This window comes from Aythya marila, assembly GCF_965140915.1.
Source record: "Aythya marila genome assembly, chromosome: 10".
Lineage (NCBI taxonomy): Eukaryota > Metazoa > Chordata > Aves > Anseriformes > Anatidae > Aythya > Aythya marila.
Window position 1 is genome coordinate 15,254,398 of NC_139051.1, and position 14,482 is coordinate 15,268,879.

The 14,482-nt window shown below is 47.8% G+C and overlaps 3 protein-coding genes across 4 annotated transcripts in view; 2 read left to right on the forward strand and 1 right to left on the reverse strand.

The window, feature by feature from the left end:
* USP4 (ubiquitin specific peptidase 4) overlaps positions 1–5,367 on the forward strand; it is a gene marked incomplete at its 5' end in the record, with an annotated part of 44,605 nt that extends 39,238 nt beyond the window's left edge. For both annotated transcript variants that reach the window (XM_082767930.1, XM_082767931.1), the window contains 3 exons: positions 749–852; positions 2,613–2,701; positions 2,829–5,367. In XM_082767930.1, coding sequence (XP_082624056.1) covers positions 749–852; positions 2,613–2,701; positions 2,829–2,930 — 295 coding nt within the window. In that variant the 3' untranslated portion in view covers positions 2,931–5,367. The remainder of the gene's footprint in view (positions 1–748; positions 853–2,612; positions 2,702–2,828) is intronic.
* Positions 5,368–8,458: 3,091 nt separating this feature from the next.
* On the reverse strand, positions 8,459–12,206 carry EMC3 (ER membrane protein complex subunit 3). The gene is made up of 8 exons (XM_082768144.1): positions 11,964–12,206; positions 11,821–11,878; positions 11,311–11,404; positions 10,678–10,782; positions 9,986–10,067; positions 9,741–9,820; positions 9,064–9,146; positions 8,459–8,700 (listed from the first exon to the last, which is right to left on the reverse strand). The coding sequence occupies exons 1-8, from the start codon at positions 12,116–12,118 to the stop codon at positions 8,572–8,574; spliced, it is 786 nt and encodes a 261-aa protein (XP_082624270.1). The 5' UTR covers positions 12,119–12,206; the 3' UTR covers positions 8,459–8,571.
* Positions 12,207–12,253: 47 nt separating this feature from the next.
* Positions 12,254–14,482, forward strand: part of FANCD2 (FA complementation group D2) — a 50,760-nt gene continuing 48,531 nt past the window's right edge. The window contains exons 1-3 of the mRNA XM_082768145.1: positions 12,254–12,366; positions 12,756–12,845; positions 14,157–14,291. Coding sequence (XP_082624271.1) covers positions 12,779–12,845; positions 14,157–14,291 — 202 coding nt within the window. The 5' untranslated portion in view covers positions 12,254–12,366; positions 12,756–12,778. The remainder of the gene's footprint in view (positions 12,367–12,755; positions 12,846–14,156; positions 14,292–14,482) is intronic.

Below are 14,482 nucleotides of genomic sequence, written 5' to 3' on the forward strand. Positions count from 1 at the left end.
CTGTATGTGAAGAGCTGGTCAAGAGGAATCTACTTCTGATGTTACTGTTGTGTGGGCTTGTTACTAATGTTATAACTGGAACAGTTCTGTCTTAGGGTTTGAAAGCAGCAGGCATAAGTGAAACTTGGGTAGTAATCAAAATGCAGGGCCCATCAGCAGTTTCCAGTTTCTGTTGCTCTGCTCCTGGGCGGATAGGGTGGGCAAGTGTGTTATGTTACATGGTAGACACACTCCTAGAAAGTCAGAATGTGAATCAGCTCTGCGTTACCTCTTTTTGGTTTTGTTAATCAGTTCCACACATCTCAGAGAACTACAGTTACTATCAAGTATTGGTTCTTCTGAAAAAAGATTAAAACTGGGGGATTGCTGTGAAACCGGACAGGTTGCTCAAAGCCCCAGCCTATATTTGTGCTTGGGATTGCCTCAGCCCTGATGCTGAGGCAATACTCCTTACTACTTCCATCTTGCTTTTCATGCCTACACATGGACACACTCTGAACTGATTTTTATTCATCACTTCCCTCTCAGTCTTTTGGCAGCACCTGATGAATTCACTAGGACCCTATGTGAGAGGGTTCCTGTTTCTGGTAACACGGGCACATCTACACTGGTAGCATCTGGCTGTTCAGCAGCAGAGCACAATCCTTAGCCAGTGCTGACTGCCAGCAGAGCTTTGCAGGTGTGTCAGGCATTAGTTTTCAGAAAATATGCGAGTAACCTGTACTGATACTGTTGGATTTCCTTCCAGGGGTTTAAACATGTCTGAATTTGTCTGTGATCCAAGAAGAGGCTCGTATATCTATGACCTTATTGCAGTTTCCAATCACTATGGAGCCATGGGAGTAGGCCACTGTAAGTAACTGCTTTTCTGTACTTCATGTGTGCAAGGAAATAGAGACAGAGGGACCAGGGGAGGCTCTGTGCACTGGAGAGCTGCAGCAGCCCTCACCCAAGGGTGTCTAGTCCAAAACTTACTCATGTTGTGTAGGCAAGTGAGTATCTTACTGAAAGGAAGCTTCCTTCCTGTTAGGATCTGCTGAGCAGCCAGCTAGTTCGTGTAGTTTGCAGCTGCCTGGGTCTGAATCTAACGACTGTAGGACCTTGGTTAGTAGTTGTTACAGAGCGTGCAAACTGTGTTTCCAGTTAACGAGAGGTGTCATTATTTTCAATGCTGGAACATGACGATGTTGTGGAGCTTCCTACTGGAGAGTGTTGGGGCAGAGTCTTCAGCTTAAGCTGTCAGTTCAACTCCAGGTCTCAGCTTCTTGCCCTGCACCAAACTGCAGTGTAGCTGCTCGTCCAGCATGGGCACAGCGTTACAGCTGCGGAGCAGAGGTTGTGAGCAGTTGAGCCAGCCAGGCAAGAACTTGCCAGTTCCCTCAGTGGTGTCACACAAGGTGTGACAAATAGTTGCATGTAGGCCAAGGACACGGTTCAGAGAACATACCTTGCCATGAACCTGGGTCTGGTGCCTTTCTGCAGTTGCTTTCCTGACTTGTTTGGTGCAGTAGCAATTTAAAGCAGGTTTACATTTTTTCCCCTTTGTTCCAGGCTGTTTTTAAAAACAAACAAACAAAAACACACAGACAAATGTAGGGTGCTTCACAGAATTATAGAATCATAGAATCATTAAGGTTGGACGAGACCTCTAAGATCATCTGATCCAAATATGGCCCTACCACCAATATCACCCACTAAACCATGTCCTTAAGCACCACATACAACCTTTCCTTAAACATCCCCAGGCCATGTTGAACCTCATCCCTTTTCCTTCTGCCCATAGACCCATCCTGTGCAGGTCCTTCTGTGGGGCCTTCCCACCCTCTGCTAGATGGACACTTCCCCCAACTTGGTGTCATCTGCAAACTCACTGAGGGAGCACTCCATTCCCTCATCCAAATCATCAATAAAGATATTAAAGAGGACAGGCCCCAACACCAACCCCTGGAGAACACCACTGGTGACTGATCACCAGCTGGATTTCACTCTGTTCACCACCACTCTCTGGGCCTGGCCATGCAGCCAGTTTTTAACCCAGCACAGAGTGTACCTGTGCAAGCCATGGGCTGCCAGCTTCTCCAGGAGAATGCTGTGGGAGACCGTGTCAAAGGCCTTGCTGAAGTCTAGGTGAACTATGTCAACAGCCTTTCCCTCATCTCCCAGGCAGGTCACCCAGTTGTAGAAGAAGATGAGGTTGGTCAGGCACGACTTGCCTTTCATGAACCAATGCTGGCTGGGCCTACCTCATACTGCCTATCTCCTGCATCTTTTAAATGTCCCAAATATGTACATGTAAAAGCTCACATCACACAGAAAAGAAAGAAGATTGGGCTTTGAGTTTTCATACTGCTACATTCAGAGCTGGTGGAGGGAGTACAGTTATACAGAGATGGTGCTGCTTACTACTGGTGCTGAGTCCCAAGCAGGACATAGCTCTAGCCTCACTAGATGACCCAGCGTGTTCTTGAAGCTGTGATAGTGAATGAGGTGTGGGGCAGCTGCTGACAACGTTAGCTCTGGGACCGTCTCCCCTGACTGGTTTGAGCCTTGAATGTCACTGGTGCGGTGCAGCTGGGCGGCACCACCTCAGTGGCAGTCTCTCCTCCCAACAGACACCGCCTATGCCAAGAACAAAGTGAACGACAAGTGGTACTACTTTGATGACAGCAGCGTATCTGTGGCTTCAGAAGACCAAATAGTGGTGAGTGCTTGGCCTGAGGCTAATCCGAGTTTGTACTGCAGGTGGTTCCTGCTTTGGGTGTTATATTTCTAGCTAAGCTACATGGATTGCTTCAGTCTTTCAGATTCTTTTCTTCTCTGTTTGGTAGACAAAAGCTGCATATGTGCTGTTTTATCAGCGCCGAAGCAGTGAAGAACATCTTGCTCCATCTCCTCCCCAAGAAGAGTGTGATGGCATGGATACCAACTAAGCGTCGCAATCGCCCCCGCCCAGCACTCGCCCACCGTGTTAGCGGTCACTCTTCTAAAGCTATGTCTGAGGCATCTGAAATTTTTTCTTCCTTCTGTAGGATTTGAGCAGAAAACATAGCACTGAAAGATCCGGTGCTTGGGGTTGCAGAATAGCACTGGAGAGTCAGGAATAGGTGCTGACACTTGTATATTTAGAGGCCAAAAATAACATATATTGGAGCTTTGATAAAGTTCTTTTTAAAAAATCTGGCTGAGCTGTGTGGCTAGAGGCAGGGGTCAGGGCTGAGCCGGGCTGAGAGCTGTAGCTGGGGTTGGGGAGAGGAGGAATTGGAGATCACAGCTGAATGTTGTGAGGCCCGTGGAGCGGTAGGTAAGATTCTGTGAATTGGTACAGGGGCTTCCTGTAAATCCTCTGATGTTGCTGATGCCCCAGGCCCCCCCATCCCATGCCAGGGAGGCGCATGCACCCTTTCTGGAAGCTTTCAGTTCAAATCTACATCCATCTGGCTTGCCTGTTGCCATCTCTGCCATTGTACTTTGGTTCCCTTGCCAAGCATCAAGAGTTTCTCCTTCTTGCACCTTTCATCTGCTAATGCATTTCACAACTCTTCTGGGCAGTTTTGACTCAGCCTTGTAAATGTGAACACCGAATCCTGCCATGTGGGTAATTTTACTGCACCTGGCCTCATGGTTGGTGCATGCACGGGCTTCTCTGCACAGTGGCTGCAGGATGCAGCTCTTAGAGCTCTGGCTCCTATTCTTCACTAGAGAAAATATCACCTGTAAGGCTGTCCACTTCTTGTCCTCTCAATCTGTCTCCTATATCCCTCATGTCACCTTCAGGCCACTCTAAGGACTTTCCTGCCTCCACCATTTCCCCATGGTATGTATGGTTGCAGCACTTTTATTTTTTATTTTTAGCTCATTTAAGTGTCTCCTTGGAGCTTTTATGCTGGTAAGGCTCAGCTCTGTATCCCAAAGCCTGTAAGGATGCTAGCCCAGTGCAATGGATTGTGTGAGGTTTTGTCCTTTTCTCGTGACTTTTGCACTGTTCTTTCAGCATTTGTCCTCTTCCCTTGAATGTCACCCACCCTAACACTTTCTGTGAGGCTGCAGGTGTAAAGGCCCTGGCCACAGTTCCCCTTTGCCGTAGCTGCTCAGCTGTTCTGCTCCATCCTTCTGACACAACTGGCAAATGCTCTTCCTGCTCCACCTTTACCCAAAATGTCTGTTATTTGCAGGAATTGAGTCCAGCTTTGCTCTGGAATGAGGGTTCCAGTGACCACTAGATTGGGCCAGTCCTTGATGGAGAACTGGTCTTCCCATGAAAAATAGGAATAATCTAGTCTGAATCTGTGGTTTTGAGGGTAAATTCTAGCTTGAGGTGGCAAACCACACAGGAGGGTTTTTTCCTTCTCGGAGCCAGGTGCATTGGCAGAACCAAAGGCTAAGAAAGCCTATTGCCTCACGAGGGCTTGTTCCTTTCCCCCCCAACAAAATGTGTTCCTGCAGTCACACTCTCCTCTTCACACAGTTCTTGCAGCTTCACTGCTGGCCATAACTGTCCTGTCAACAGCAGCCATCGTTGAACTCCAGGCACACCAGCTCAGCTCCCTCCCGCTTCCCTCAGCAACAAGCCCCATAGCCATAGGAAGTTGTCACGTGCCAGTCCCCAGACCTCTGTGCTGCAGCCCTGCCAAAGCACAGCTGGCTGCTTGCTGTCCTGTCCTGATCCAGGAAGTGGGATGGGAGGGCAGCACCTACGGCTCCCTAGCCAGGGCACGAGAAGGTCTTGGTAAGAGGAGGAGGGAGGACTGGGAGGCCTGTCTCTAGCTGGCACGTTAGTATTATGATCCTGTTCTGCAGAATTTTGCTTTTAAAGCATTGAAATTTGAGTTTATAGAGTTCCGAATTGTTTATTTGCTTCTGCTGTTCTGGTTTTTTTTTTGGGTTGTTTGGGATTTTTACAACTCTTAATATTTTATTTCTGTTCTTTCCTCGTTACCGAGGGGAGCATCCAAAAATCAACTTTTAAGCTGTAGCACTGCACTGAATTACTCTGATCAGCATTTTTGTTAGTTTTACCCTGAAAGTCACATGGGCATTCCAAAATGGGGGGGAGAGGAAAGGGGATTAAAAGACCTTTTTAAAGGAAAGATCTATCTGAAATAGCCTTTGTTCTCCTCTTTACTTCCTTTCCTGTGCTGACACTAAGAAATGTGTCAGTGGGGCTAAATCTGATGCTCAGATGCTGAACAGACTCTGTTGTACTGCAGAAAAAGTGGCCCAGCTCTTACCTTCTCTGACTCTGAGCCGATGGGCTTAGGCTGGTGTGTGTCTTCTGTAATACCAGACCTGTTTTTTAGACTAGCACTTTGTAAGTGGCTGGCTCTATTGTACAAAGAGGAAAATTAAAGAGTGGTTTGCACTGAAAAACTGGGTTTGGTTGTTTTTTTTTTCAGTTTTCGTTAAGTGACCTGAAGTGTGGCTTGAAACGCCGCTGGTCTGTGGGGCTGCCTGGTGCTGCAGGAGCTCTTTCAGCTGGGCCACGGCAAGTAGAGTGAGGCTGCGCAGCCCACTCTGCTTTGCCAAGGGGATTCAGGAGAACAGCACATCGCTGTGTAAATCGAAGAGTCGGTGCTCAGAGGGTGCCTCTTCCCCTCTGCAGCACTAGGCCGCTCATCTCTGGTGGCATAACGAAGCTCGTCCTGACCTTTCCGTGATACTGGGCAGCCTCAGCTTCGTCGTCATTCCTCTTCCTCTGCAGAACGAGGGTGCCCTGCCCTTATCACTGTTTTTTCCAGTAGCAGGTGGTGTCTTTTGGGCTTGTGGCTGCTGAAATGGTTGTCCTGCAGCCTCCTTTGCAGGCACGCTGAGCAAGTACCCTAAGTTCAGCTGGAAAAGGCTGAGGAAGGGAGTTAAATGCAACAGACTGGTATGTATTTAGCACTCTTCAGTGTAGGTATGTGTTCAGGGAGACTTGGGGGATTATCTGGGGGATCGAGGGTGATTGTGAGGACAAGAGCCCCGGTAAGAAGGTTTATATCTTCATGTGGTGCTGAGGAGCTTGATTTTAGCTGGAGCCTCAGAGAGGGTTAGAAGAACCCTGATGTAGAAGAGCAGATCTTGAGTTTCTGTGTGAAATGCTGACCATCAAAGCATGGCCTGAAACTCCTTGTGACCATCTGTGGCTGCAGAGCAACGCGAGGTTGTGTGTGTCTCTTCAGTGAAACAGGGAGGGAGGTGGGCGGTGTTTTGGGAAATGAGGGAGGGAGGAAAACCGTGAGAAAGGGAATACAGACTGATCAAATTCCTGTGCAATGGGGAGGTCGCATGGAAGAAAAATGATCCAAAACCAGAAAGTGGAGGACAGGGTAAGTTTTATGCAATAGCAGAGGTCAGTGTCAAAACCCTGTACTGATCTGTGTATTTTGACGTTGAAGTAGGAACTGGGGAAGAAGGGAGAGCACACTGGCAATTTTCTGATGTGGAGGTATTGGGGTATTCTGTATCAGTGCATGGGCTTGCAGGAATCTCATGCGAGAATGCCCCAGGCATGAAATGAGACGAAATTCCCCATTACAAAATAAAGACTGGGAGTGGGGAATGACCTGAAACACCAGTGCTGCCAGTGGAGCAGCAGCGTTCTGGAAAGAAATCTCTGAGGCAGAGAATGTCTCAGCGCTATGACTCTTAACAGGAGGGCAAATCAATTTGCTGTTTTTAGCAAAATTGATGTGTCTCAGTCCTGGCTCAGCTCCTGTGTTGTTCATCCCAAATCAAAGGAGCCAAAATAAAAAGGGAAGAAACAACAGCCACAGTTAAAGCAACTTCTGCTTAAGAAACACCTCCCCAGGTCAGTGCTCTTCACCCTGGGGACGGGACAGCTGAGGAGCTCCTGCAGTGCTCAATTCTGGCACTGAAATACACGAGCCGGGAACAGCTTCTCCTTGTTCCTCCCAGCTCAAAAAGGTGACAGGTAAGAGGCTTAAAACAAGATCAGTGTTTATTTTTCCACACCTAGCCCAGTAAATAACTGGACCAGGGACTACAGGGCACCCCCGTGTGCTCGTGCATCCTTCTGCTCTGTGTCAGGCATGGGGGTCTCTGCGATCTGTTGGGGCTGACTCAATGGGCAGATGTGGGGTGCTTATAAAGGTGCTTGGGAAACAAGAAATAAATGGGAAAACAGCCTGTGTGTTTGCTACGTGTGCGCAGAAATGCCTCCTGTCTCTGCTCCCCAAAGCTCTCTGAGGAGCCATTCTGCCCAGGAGCAAAAGCGGTGAAAGGGGAGCCAAAAGTTGCCTGTGTGACCACCACGAGTGTCCACCAGCACACTGACCGGGGCAGAAGGGAGCTGATGGGACTCGGCAGCACTGGGGAGCTGTGGTGCAGGCTTGGATCGGAGGTGAAGGGGGGCTGTGCCAGGCTTTGCTGCGTGCAAGTGTGGAGGGTCTTCTGTGCTCAGGGAGAGAGATAAGAGGGGGTGGGCTGTAATCGCAGACTGGGTTCCCCTGCCTGGTGGGCAGCAGCAGTGGGGTCACTGCCACCACCTTGGTGTGATCACACAGGTGATGTTTTGCTTGGAGGCTGGTGTGTATGCTTTCCATTCTGAATTTAAAGTCCAAGCCTCTGCTTTTTTTCAGAGGCCAGCTGGATTCAGAGGTGCTTTGTAGGCTATTTAGCCTGTTACAGCTAACATGTCTGCAAATGAACCTAATTAATTGACCAGTTTTCCTGTATCACACCTGGAAATCTTGGAGCAAAAGTGACTACTCCCTCTTCCCTCACACTGGAGGGGGCAGCTCAGCCATCAACAGGTGGTAGAAAAACCCCTGTGAGAGCCAGTAGTGGTAAAGGGGACGTCTCTTTTCAGTTCTACATTGTTGTATAGAACTCTCTCTTACCAAAAGAGATGCTTAGCCTGCCAGTCACACAAGGTACAAATACCAGAGCCTTCTCTGTCACAGTTACTGCTCTTAAGTTTTTAGCTCTTAATTGTCAGAGCAATAATCTAGCAGAAGTTGCTTTATTGCCCTCTCTCTGCAGGCGAAAAAAAAAAGCCCTCTTTCAGAAAAATTCTTATTCATTCTTCTGTTTTCTTCTGAGAAAGCATCAAACCACAATTATTGCAAGAGGAAAAGAGGTATCCTCTTTATAAACAGGAAGGACAACCAACACTTCAAAAAAACTGAAACTCAAGCTGCTACTGAAGATGTTAGAGAACCTCCACAGCAGTCAGGTGTGAGTTGTTAATGTGATGTTGTCTTATTCAAAAGACCGCTGGCTACAAAGCTATTTAAACAGATACCTCCAGAAGTACAGGTACTAGGTTTTTTTTTTTCAGTCTCAAATTTTCAATACCGTAATTAATTTGGTTGTTTTTGTACTAGAATTAGAAATTTCCCTTTTTTCCTAAAGCATATGTAGCCCAGGAAGAGTAACACAGCAGCTAGAAACCCACCCTGAGACCTTCTGGCTCCAATATATCATACTTGGGCCCGAGGCTCAAATGAGACAACCACAGTACTGAACATGGTGTGTTTTATTCTCAGCTTTGCTAAAATACATTATACAGTTTTACATAACGTTTCTTTTCAAATGCCTTTTACCAGAAGATCCAACAGCATATTCTCAAATTCAGAAGATGGAGGTCTGTAGTTCTTCCTTAAACATGCCTTCAAAATGGAGGTCTTTTGCCATGAGCTCTTCTTCTACATCTTCTAAGGCCCACTGATGATCAGTCAATTCCAAAGCTTCCCATTCAGTCTTCATTGACATTAAACACAGGTAGAGAAAGAACAGCCACTTAGTATAAAAGTAGTTATCAGCTCTTTCTGTACATGTTAGACAATAACTAAGAAAAAGTGATTTTCTGCAAAGGCAGAAGATGGCATGTGAGTTTTTTTTTAAATCAGGAATGACTGCCTCATCAGCTATGACTGCCTAATCAGGTGTGCTTCAGGGTACTATAGCCCTGTCAGGCTTCCACACACATCAGTTGTCACCTCTAATTTTAGGAACAGGAATCCAGAACAATTCCCTTGCTTGTCAGGGCGAGAGGAGGAGTTATGCACAGCCTGCAATCTTGTAAAGTCACAGCAAAGAGAGATGCAGGTGGAAATACTGTACCTTAAATGCTTTGTTAGTATCTGCTGGCATGGCCATTGCTGCGCCTGTCATTTGTTCTTGCATCACCCTAGACTGATCTGCAGCTATAAAAAGAAATGAGAGGTTCATTCTTATTTGACTTAAATAGGACTGCTTGGAGCGTAGTGCCACCAGGCTGGCTTCTTCCTAAAGACGAAAAGATTGTACAAATTCCCGGAATGCAACATTAACTGGCTAGTGCAGCTTCTCGCAAGATATTTTGTCCCCATTCCTTACATCTTAGCTAAATTTACTTAAAATAGGCAGACAGATAGAGGAAAATACGGTCTTCTACGTTCTCCATAACTATCTTGCCTTGTATCTAACAAGAAACAATCATTGCAGCTTTCCTTAAAATCCATTCTTGCTAGAAACAAAAACACAACATCAAAGTTACCAAGCACCAATTTCATGAGAAGAAAAGCATGGGTTAATTACCATGGAAGTTTACAAGCAGTTAGCCAAGGGCTGGTGCAAGAAGAGCTGGGTAACTGCTGCAGGTGGTATCAAACCTAGCCAGTGCAGAGCAATCTCAAACAAGTGAGAGAGGCTTTGAAGAGCTTTTTGGTTGAAAACGTAGAAATCCTTCCCCGACCTCCCCCACAAGCCTTCCAATGGAAGGAGAAGCCAGCTCTTTCACAGAAATGACGCTGTCTTACCATTATCTTGGCCCAGGATGAGGGTATAAATGCTTCTGAGTCCAAACACATTCAGGAAGTACCAGGAAGCAGAGCTCACCCTGAGAAATCAGAAGAAGCATGTCTGATTGCAGTTCGATGCTGCCTGTGCATGGGACATGTGGCTCGTGACCTTATTTCAGAGGCATGCACAGGCTGCTCAGGGGTTAGTACTGCACCCAGTGCTCCAAATAAACATTCAGCCTTGCTCGAGGACACACGCTTACCAGGATGCATCTAAAGTGAGCAGCTCAATTCCCTGCTGTAACATTGGTTTAAAACGCAGCGTCAGAGGAAACGGAACCTTTGCTGCAGGACAAAAAAAAAAAAAAGACCTGTTTTACCAAGCAACACTAGGTAACTGCAGAGCAAACTGCAAAGCCAACAGATGTTTCATTCATTGGACCTAACGTAGTCTGAAGGTAATGCATAGGATAACAAATACTTTCAGAAAGGCTGTAATTCAAATACTGGCTTTGATGTGGAGTCTTTCAAAATGTGATCAGGCAGCCAAAATACCCCAGCTGTTTCAGTGACTGTTAAGGGGAATATCTTTTCTGAAGGAAACAGCTACCACATAAATAGTAAGGAAAATAAAAACAACAGAACTCTGAATTTGAGGGAGTATTTTAGTTTTGTATACTCTGCATTACACGGTAACGGACTGCCTGGACGTGCTCAAAGTCCCTTACAGCAACTGGAAGTCCAGACTTTTCTTTGTGATCTTGTCCAGCACCCTGAAACCAACCTTCTGCCCTTTACTGGGGGCCAGCAAGTCACTGCACTTCACAGAGCAAACAGCAGCAGCACCACAAAGACAAACCCAGCTGCTCCCACCCCAGCTGAAGGTTTTGATGGACCCAGGAGGTCACCACCCAACACGGCCCGGCCCACGAGCTGTACTACGCCGCACACTTACTTGTGACAAATCCCGAAAACGTCATATTGATCCAACCACCAATGAGGATCATAGGCAGAACGTTGGTTACATTCCCTTTCATCATATCTGTCAGCATGGTAGGATCTGTAATTAAAGGATTTAACATAATGTAGGAGTGTATCACATTAAAGGCACATGTACAGTGTAGCAGTGGCTGCTGCTGAAAGTGTCTTGTGTTCCCTGCTGTGTGTGACCCCATCCCTTGCTCCATATCTCTGAAATTAATGGATCACTCTGCAAGACTGTTTAGCTAGAAGAGTGACGATGAACAAGGCAGCTGGTTTGCTCTTTGCGTTTTTGGCTGTGTTAATGAGTTGTGTCAGTTTAGAGAAGGTCCTGCTGCAGCTGGTGCAACAAAAAAAAGAGAACATGCAGGACTTCCCATTTCCAGCAGCACCGTGACAGTCGTGGTCTTGCGAGATGCTGCAGGCAGACATGAAGTACCGTTAAACAAAACTCAGTGACCTGACACACTGCTGCCACAGGGAGCGATCTCCCACCCCCCCCCAGCCCCACTCCGACCCTCACGGTCGCTGAGCTCTTTGCCGAGGTGGCTCACCTTGCCGCCTTGGCAGCAAGTTACATGTTTTCTGCCCAGCTATATTAACGTACCTGTCATTGGTGAAGGAGGCACTACCTTTCTTTTTGTTTTCTTAAAGAATCCATCCTCTGGGTTATTAAAGTAGTATTTCCGAGTCAGGAAAGACTGGAGAGGAAATAAAAAAGCCAAGGCCAATAGCACCATAAGAAATGAAAAGAGGACAAGGTTATTTCTTGCTCCTTTAGACACATTACGACCTGTTTGATTAAATCTTTTTTTCTCAGGTACTTTACTAAATGTAAAAGTCTCTAAATGGAGCTCTTTAATGTCTCCCTGAAGTACTAGCTCTGTCTCTCTGCAAGCCTTAAAATATTTTAAGACAGAATTCTCTTAAAAAGAATCTACATCAAATAAGGACCTTCTGGCACTGTGCAGAGCTCCTGTTCGCCCAGTACCAGTCCCCGTGTACCCGGAGCTGCTGTTCCCACTGCCCGACTCTCAGCTTTTGCTCTGTGCAGCGTTTGGGGGCGGCCGAGCCCCAAATGCTGCGAGACGCGGGGCTGCCCCTGCCCCCCCCGTACCTGCTTGGGGATGTACTTCCCGTTCTCCCGCAGCACCCTGCTCCGGATCAGGACTTGGCTGCAAGAGAGAGCTGTGGTGAGGTGAGGGGGGGGGGGGGGGCGGCCGGGCCCTGCCCTTCCCCCTGCCCCTGCCCTGCCCTGACCTGTCGGACACCTGCTCCTGCGTGAGGCGCTTGTCGCTCTGCAGCAGGATGGAGACGTAGTGCCGGATCATCCCCACGAAGAAGGTGATGAAGACGATGGGCAGCACCACCCACAGCCGGATGTTGGAGTCCAGCAGCAGCTCGGGCTCGCTCATCGCGGCCCGGCCCCGGGCCCGGGCCCAGCCCCGGCCGCGTCCCGGCTCCTGCTCAGCCTCCGGCCGCCGCCGCCGCTCCGCTGCCAACTTCCGCTTCCGGCTCCCCGCCGGAAGGGCGGTGCCGCGCGCCGGTGGCGGGAAGCTCGAGCCGGGAGGCGCCTCAGGGCCCGGCGCCGCTCTGAGGTGTCGCGAGGTCCCCGCGTGTCGCGACGCGTCCTGTGTGTCGTGAGGCACTTGGCGTCGTTTGGGTGAGTTGGGGCCAGGCCCCTCCCCGCGCGGACACTCGCTGTCAGCTGTTTCCCCCCTTAACCCCTGGGGGACAGCCCGGGCTCGCGGGGTGTCCTCCAGGCCCCGACAGGAGGGAAGGGTGTGGGTGTGGGTGTGGGTGTGGGTGTGGGCGTTTCAATGTGACGGGCTCTAAAAGCCTGACCTGTACGAGTCTAAAATCTAACCTGTACGGCAGAGCAGCGTGGTGTGACACTAGTCAGCCAGGCAACCTGCCTTCCTGTGGAAAAGTTATGTTTCAGGAGCATTTTGCTTCACTATTCACTAATCCATTCTAGAGTTGCGTGAAAGAAATCTGGGTTAAAGCTCTATCTCCTTTACCCACTTGTCTTTTTTTCCTGCTTTCTTATAGGCGACAACAAACGATTTGTTACCATGGTTTCCAAAAGGAAATTGTCAAAACCTGATGCTTCTGGAGAGAACTCAAAACCAGACTTGCCAAGTAGGTGCTCGGGCATGATCTTGCAAGAACTGGAAACCCATTGGCAGCAGCTCCAAGGGAGAGAGGACAGGCCATAATGGCAGTTTGATTATCCCAGTAGCTAATGGTTAATTTACTGTTAATCTTAAGCGCTATTGTTTTACGAAGCTGTGTGATGCAGCACAGGCAGGCAGCAGGAACAACCACAGGCTCCCGGCTAAAATGCAGAGGGTGGATTAATTCCCGTCACCTCGCCAACCAGGGGATTCCCAGAGCAACATCCAGCAGCTGCACACGAGCAGGGATGCAGGCACTGCCGAGCTCAGGCCGTGCTGGGTCACTGCCTCCAGCTGGCACCTGTTTATCAAGGGTTCACACAGGCACAGTTTTTACCACCGTGCTGTGATCCTCACAGTGCTTGTTTGGTCTTCTCTGTACCGAGGTTGGGAGCTCAAGTGTGTCCGACAGGATGCCTCTGAGCCTGCCAAACACCTCTATTACTTATACACAGATGTGCTACTTGCCAAATACCCAGGTACAAACAGTAGCAGGTACAATTTATGTGCTTTCCTACATTGCTACTCCCCAGACTTTACACATTCCCAGCTGCAAGGTCATTTGTACGTATTTACGATCATCCTTGCCACTCTTCAGTTCTGATCCCATCCCCCTTGACAATCTTCCACTTTTAACACCTTCCTCCCAACAGAATCGCAGTAAAACCACACACAAAGCAGTGCCATATCTTTTATTAGTCCCTCTGCTCTTGTACCTTTGACCAAGGTCAATCATCTGAAGCTTCAGCACCTTGGCTTTTTGCAGACTAATCCCATTTGATCAAAAATGATACCTCTGAAACCAAAATAACCTCTCTACATAGTTAGAGGGAAGAGACTTTTTTGCATTAGCATGTGAGTGGACCCCTAAGTGACAAGTTTAGTGGAAGAACCTAAATTAAATTTGTGCTTTCCAGGCCAGAGGAAAGCATGATTCTTGTATTATGCAGTTTGTTTGCAGATATGTCTCAGCACCAAAAGTGTGTCTTCCTGCCTTTGTTTGTGGACTGCTAAAAGTGGTGGTTAAGAAATGTTCCCTTGTGGTGTCGTGCTGCAGGGGTAACTCTGATAGGATCTCTGCGTTGGTGTTTGGGTTGGCTAATGTCTACTGTCAAACAGAGCATCACAGTGTTGTTTGTTGGTCTGATCCCATAAATGTATTCCCATGTTCCTGTAATTTCTTACTAGAAGGTTAATTTTGAATTAGTTCTTCTTATGGAAGTTCCCTGCTACTCTTTTGCACAATAATTTGATGTAGCTTGTCTTGTTTTCTCAGAAACGAAGAAGCCACGGGCTTCTGATAATGAAAAGGCCTCTGCCCAAGGTGGACTGGAGAGTGAGGGAGTATTTGAAGAGCTCCTTAGAACATCAGGAATTATACTGAAAGCTGGGGAAGGGCAGAATGAAATAGGTATGGATTTAACACTTGTTCTTTCTGTTTGTATCTCAAAGCCTGCAAAGATGACTGTTACAAAGTAAAGACACTTGTTACTTGCAGAGTAAGAAATGCTTGAGCGAGCTTGTTTGAAACTTCAAGGAAACTTTCATCTGGACTCTTATTTGTTACATACTTCTTGAATTGCACAGCTCCTGCCTAACTGA

Excerpts from the sequence above, each read along its gene's own strand:
- EMC3 (XM_082768144.1), bottom strand. The coding sequence starts at position 12,118 with ATGAGCGAGCCCGAGCTGCTGCTGGACTCCAACATCCGGCTGTGGGTG. Across the intron at positions 11,405-11,820 it reads GGAAGTACATCCCCAAGCAG|TCTTTCCTGACTCGGAAATA; the intron begins GTACGGGGGGGG and ends TTTCCTCTCCAG. Across the intron at positions 9,147-9,740 it reads CATCCTGGGCCAAGATAATG|CTGCAGATCAGTCTAGGGTG; the intron begins GTAAGACAGCGT and ends TTCTTTTTATAG.